Genomic DNA, 6,652 nt, shown 5'->3' with positions numbered 1-6,652 from the left:
CTTTATCCTCTTGATTCACAATTGCTCAGCCTCAGAAATCTTTTTCCACACTCTTCATATTCATCAGCATAAATTGTGAACAGGTCGAGAGTATGTCCTCCATTCGATCGATGGTGCCAATATCACACTGTGGGATGCATCAAATTCCACCATGAGAGAGAAGCATTCCCTTAATTCTTTAACAATTTCACTAGATCCTATTTGCTTCTTTGCATCAGCAACTTCTTCGACCAAGTTTGTTTCGGATGCAGGTACCTGTCCATGATGTTTATTCTACTCATTAGGAGATTCAATACTTTTTAATCACTTGACCTCTTATACCTCCAAAGGTTCACCATTCTGGTGAACCTTACTCCTGATGCTCTGATAAATTAATGCTGAGAACTTCACCATTTGAAATGCCAACACTGGCATCCTCTTCACAGACAGACGAACTATTCTCTCTATCCACCATGTCCTGCAACTCTGATGGATCCATTTCTTTTTACACGTTGAGGCAAGATACTTGCCCTCACAATCTTGAGATATCAGAAATGCATCACCAGTTATGTTCACCTTTAGAGAGAAGTGGAGGCATCCGTGTGATGCCTGAGTGATGCTCTAGATTAGCTTGAACAAAGGGAGATCACATGGATCTTCTGGATCATTGGAGCTCATCCGATTGGCCTATCATCGAGCGACATGAAATTGGGTTTATTTCCAAAGAGCCTGTGACACGGTTCTCCTACGAGAGCTCCAGTCCAATTTTTCTGGTCTTGTCCTCTTCTTCTTGATCACTCTCCTCCATCGGAATCCAAAAAGCAGGTCGAAAGTAACATCATCTGCCAAAAAGAGTCTCTCTGGTCCGGCAAGCTTTGTCCATACAGAAAAGTGCCCCTCACAAGAGCACTACAGATCCTTTTTGGTTTCATCTACAACTTTGGCTTTCCGAAGCAGCTGTGTGGTTCTAAATGATGCGTCATCTTTGATAAATCTCTGCCATAGCATTGTCAAGGGTATAGTGGTTGCATCTTCAAATGATGCAGCTATGCACATTCCAACCTTCTCACACACTGCCTCTGGAGATGTTGACTCTAGCTCTTCCATGTAGCAAGGAATGTAGGTAGTAACAAGTGAATCACACTTGGAACGTAAGATCCCCAGCTTAGAACATTCCACTTCAAGTGCTTCAGCTTGTGGTTCTGGCTCAACCCACACATGCCTCGCATCATTGTCCAACTTCTCTGAGACCTAAAATTTGGGAGTGATTTCATTTTGCTCAAAATCCATCCTTCCAAAATCCATGTCTTCCTCCATTGGAAGGGGTGGAAGCACACTGCAAAGCAAATACTAAGTGATTCTGACATTTGTATATTCAGCTTAGTGACAAAAGGGCTAATACAAGACATACATGCTCGATAAGATCAACACGCTATCAAAGACTCGCTTCCGTTTCCTTCCATCTCTCCTAGTTGATGCTGGAGTTGGCACAACATCGAGATTGAGTGTTTTTCCTCCAAGGATGTTTCCCAAAATGTCAGTGTCCTCAAAAGAAACTTTGGGAGTTTGAATGACTGATGAAGATATTTGAGGCCCAAAAGGAGTTGACTCTTCTCTTAGAATAGGAGTCTCATCAAGGATGGTATGGCTAGGTCCAATCTTCTCCTTGGTAATACTTCGAAATCCATCATCCATATCCATTGTTACAGACATATCCTTCTACATATCAAGGTCTTCAAGTCCCATAAGATGCTCTTCATTAATGACCTCTGTTGCAGCCCTTAGCTTTTCAACTTCACAAACGTCCATTGCAAGATCCAAGGTAGATGTAATCGATCTTCTAGTGCTTCTGCAAACAAACCACATTTGGCATACGTATCCGCCAATGCAGTGTCAAGAACATCATTTTCCAGCAATCCCTCCTTCACAATCTCATCATGTATTTCTTTGGCCTTGTCAACAGCTCCTATGTCGCCACAAGCTTTCAAAATGCAAGAAAATATTATTGCACTTGGAAGTAGGCCCTCTAGCTGCATCTTTTCAAAACACATCACTACTTGCTCATCATATCCATGTTGAACATAACCTGTAATCAACGCACTCCATGATATGACATCTTGAGCTAAAATATTGTCACATACTTCTTGGGCTTTTCCAAGCATGCCAGATTTTGCATACATGTCAACCAGAGCATTACAAATAAGTTCCTCTTGCTTCAAACCCCTCTCCACTATAGTGCCCACGCAAAACAAAAATGCAAACACAATGACTAAGTATGTACAAAGTAACAAATGTCACATACACAACTTTTTGGTGGATTCCACACCTCGGATGCACAGCAGTATGACAGCGCATACTGTTGTACCCAATCCTGACAATTTTCATGAGGCTCTTGTAGAGCATGGAGTAAGCTACATTTCCATTAAAAAAAATTTCAAAATGATCAACTCTAGCTCTAGATATCTCGAAAAAACCAGGCTTGGGTCAAAACCCTAATCCAGGAAGCCATAGCCATCAAGCTCCAAGCTCATTTTTTCTTCAATTTCTCATTCCCTTCAACTTAGGGCATACACTGCCACTCTTATCTGAGTCTAAACTCAGTTCCCAGCAAGATTAACACTTCAAATCAACAAGCAAGAAGAAGATCAAGCAGCGACATTCAATACTAATCTCAAGAATAGTATCTATTGATACTCAACTAGTGTCAGTTGACGCTAACCTCCTTGTGACTCTTCACAAATCCCCCTTGCTAGTCTTTTCTTAGTTAATTGGAGCTGCTCAACCTGGCAGAGCTTGAGCAAATAGCAAAGTTCAATGGAGAAGGCTTCCATGCCTGGAAGGAAAAGACCATGTATCACCTAATGCGAAAGGACTTGTGGGACCTGTTTGAAGATGATGCGGATAACAAGAAGGAAGATGATGAAGACGGGTTCGTTGAAGGAGACCAGTTCAAAACCAAAGAATGGAAGAAGATGAATAATAAGGCATTAGGCATCATTTCTTGGGGACTAAGTGATGATGTGCTACATCATATATCTGGCATTAGAAATGCTAGAACCGCATGGGAGGAACTTGATAGAATGTTTGGTACCCAATCAAAGAACTCAAAGGTAAAACTCCTCACGTAGTTTTATAAACTAGATATCAAAGACAGTTCTTCTAAGACCATCCACATTAATAATTTTAAGAGTTTAAAAACCCAGCTTGCAACTCTTAAAAAGAATATTGATGAAGATGAAGCAATAGCCGTACTGCTTGCAAGTGTAAACAAGGATCCATATGAGAACCTTGTGTCCACTCTAAGTAATGTTCTGAGTCTCTCACTCAAAGATATTGAGCACTCACTGCTTGATGAAGAAAGAAATTTTAAAAGCAAAGATGTAAAAGAAACCAGCTCAAGGGAAAACCTCTTATACACTAGAGGAGCTACTGGACCCAAAGGAAGAGGTCGAGGATTCAACACCGACAACAGAAGTCGGATGATATGTCATTATTTTTGTAAAACTGGCCATATTGTTAGTGAGTGCTTCGAGAAGAAAAGAGCACAGCAGATGCAGAATGACCACCACCAAAGTCCATTCATGAATGAAGAAGAAGAAAAAGATACTTTCGCTACCATCAACAACTCTGATAGATTGTTTTAAGGAATTTGTTGCCATAGTGGATCTCTATATTTCCTTTAGTTGATTTGATTTGTAAAAACCCTTACCAAAGATGTAAAGTCTCAAGCTTTAACTTGACTAGGCTGCCTATGAGCTAGTCTTCCGGGCCATGTTATCATGTAGGGGGGGCAAAAGCCAGCAAGTGTAGGGACTCATCATTCGAGGGGGGGTGTTGAGAAATAGACAAATGATGTATGCTCTAAGAGGAGCTGTCCTGAATCCCATAAGCACAGTGAGGAGACTGGAGAAGTTGGAAAGCTATAAAGACATGTACTTGGTTCACTTTTAAAGTAATGCTATTGTCCTTTCAATCAAGTGTCAGTGTCATTGTCCTTACACACAAGAATGTCTTTATGAGTCCAAGTCTCAATCTTGGAACCTAATTCACTTGTGTGACAATTGGTCTTGTCTAGTCTATATCTTCATGAGTTTGTACTTTGAGTTCCAACCTCCATAGCTGCCATGCTCTAGATCCGTGTTTTTCAACACCTCCATTAGTTAGTGCAACAGATAGTGAAGCCTGCAAAATAAAAAAAGAAGAAGAAGAAATCAATATATTTCAAGGCCATTGAATACGAAGGTGTATAAAAAGGGGGTTCCAACCCTTGAACAAAAGAAAAAGAAATGAGATAAACGAAAAATTCTAAGAGTAGATTATCATTGCCTTGTGAAGGCCTTGTAGATTCTTAGAGATGAGTTAGAAGACCCAAGCCCAATGCCTTGTCTTCTTGGGGGTGACGTCTAGCTGGAAAATTAATAAGGATGGTTGGAGTGAAAATAAAAGTGAGAGAGGGAAAATGATTTAGTGTTTCCTTACAAGCACTTGGTTGGTTCTTCGGTACAGAGACATGAGTTGAGACCGATGTCCTATTCTCCTTGGGATACCATATGCTTAGCTCCCTCCTTTGCACATGCCCAAGTATCAAGTCCAAAAGTATCAAAAAGTGATAAATCCAATATATCTAAAAATGCAAGACTAAGCTATAGGAGTCCTTGCCAAGTGGAAGTTCTTGGACTAGTTATCCTAGGTGAGGTAGGTAAGTAGACTATCACTTAGGATGACTCATTTGATAGTTTTTGTTTGCTACTCTATGTTTGCGCAATTAGTTAGCGACTAGCTCTAGATTGTTCTCAGATTTTGCTTAATCTATCCCTTGTGGATCTTCATGTCTTGATTTGGTTAGGGGGTGGGGTGAGAGCCTTGTTTGTGTTTTATTGTGTATTCCTCTTTGAAGTAGCTTGATACTCTTTATGGTCCTTTATGTGTAGGTCAGTTCATGGATTGGATAGGTTGAGTCACCCTATCCCGTGGTTTCCAATAACAGTGGATTTTTGGAGCTAATTTTACAATGCAAAAAGACCCCGAGAGACAAAAGAGAAAATTTTCATGGAAAATGAAATGGTTGTGGATCAAGGAGCTAGAGTTTCTCTAGATGCATTTTGACGCCAAAATCTAATGCAAGTATCCATTCCTCAATCGAAGTCTGTTTTGACCCCCCATTTAATCTCCCCAAGGTTTTGTGCTATGAAAATGCTACTATTAGGTCTAGAAGCCAAGAAGTAAGTGACTGAGCCATATTGATATATTCCAATGCCATGAATCTAGTTGTCCAATCAAATTGTGATTCCGAGCTTGTTTGCCCCTCCATTTGGACTAAAATCACTTGCTAGACTGTGTGAATACTCAAATTGGAAAATCATGAAAATAATTGTTTGTGCACATCTACATTGTTTGATCTAGAAGTTTGCTTTTTTGTGCACTCAAAGGCATTCACTTTGCATCCCATTCCATATACATGGTATTAAGATAATTATCTCTTGGATGCAACTTTGTCCTTTGAGAACTAGGGTATTGATTTTACCACATCTCAGCTACCAAAGGGAAAGACCCTACCATCATTGCCACTTTGTATGATGGCCAAAAGAACTAGTAGAATACCAACACCTACTTCTTTCCACATCTTGTCTAATAGAATTGAGCTCTAGAAGATCCCTGAGTATTTGACAAGGGAGCTAGCTAGTCACCAAGAGCTGCCAATTTTGAGCCACTCCAAGACCTCATGGACAAACCGAAATGGTGATGGACTAAAGTGCATGACCTAAACTTGATGTACAACTAGGAATTAGTCACGGAGGAGAATGGAGGTCTAGACAATGATAGGCAGTCAGAATGTAGTAATTTCAGATGACTAGTACAAAGATTGCTACTCGACAAATGGGGAAAATGAAGAAGAGGCCGAGATGATGTAGTATGACATAGATGGCCAAGTGATCAAACAATCAAGAGTGGAATTCAAGCCACGAACAGTCAATGCTTTTAGAATCGAGAAGGGAGACTTCAGAGCAGAATGTGATTCCACTTTGTTGGATCACCTAGGCGTGATAGACTATGAGTAAGCAGGATTGGTCCAGCCAAGCAATGCACCTCTCCTTAGAATAGAATCAACCTTAGAGTTGCAACTACTAAGGGAAACTATTTCCTCTAGTGAGGGTTGCAAGTTTAACTCAAATTCTTTTGTACCTTGTTTTTATGCTTCTTTTGATGTCATCATATTCCTTCCACACTGAAATGTGAAGTGTCTTCACGAAACTTGTTAAAGAAGAACACTGTCTAAAAAAACACTTCCAAATTTGTTAATAAAACAACTTCTATCACAAGGCCTAGCCATGGTAGGGTATAGGGACTCCAAAACATGACCACTAGAGTAAGGGAACTCCATTGAATTGTAGATATGCCTTGCAAGAATATCAAAACTATCATTATAGCGCTTGACATATAAGTTAGGATTTGAAGAACAAGAGATAAAACCTTGTTTTGTAAAGAATACATTAATATTTTGATACCAAGCTCGTGTGAGGATTGTTTGAGACCATAAAGTGCTCGATGAAGTATGCAAGAAATATTTTCCTTTTGTTTGACTACGTGATTTAAAGGAAGAGTTGTACATGGAGTAACCAAAGGGATTGTCTAATGGTGATTAGAGATATACATGGAGCAACCAAAGGGATTG

General features: G+C 40.0%; 1 protein-coding gene across 1 annotated transcript; it reads right to left on the bottom strand.

The window, feature by feature from the left end:
- Positions 1 to 1,760: 1,760 nt before the first annotated feature.
- Positions 1,761 to 2,141, bottom strand: LOC148017882 (putative pentatricopeptide repeat-containing protein At3g28640). Its single transcript, XM_087661510.1, has one exon. It carries the CDS (start codon positions 2,139 to 2,141, stop codon positions 1,761 to 1,763), a length of 381 nt encoding a protein of 126 aa, XP_087517636.1.
- Positions 2,142 to 6,652: the final 4,511 nt, after the last annotated feature.

This window comes from Lygodium microphyllum, chromosome 21 (assembly GCF_053477565.2).
Source record: "Lygodium microphyllum isolate KBCC chromosome 21, Lygodium_microphyllum_v1.1.10, whole genome shotgun sequence".
In the NCBI taxonomy this organism is placed as follows: Eukaryota; Viridiplantae; Streptophyta; class Polypodiopsida; order Schizaeales; family Lygodiaceae; genus Lygodium; species Lygodium microphyllum.
This window is presented reverse-complemented; position numbering and strand designations above follow the sequence as displayed.

Excerpts from the sequence above, each read along its gene's own strand:
- LOC148017882 (XM_087661510.1), bottom strand. The coding sequence starts at position 2,141 with ATGCTTGGAAAAGCCCAAGAAGTATGTGACAATATTTTAGCTCAAGAT.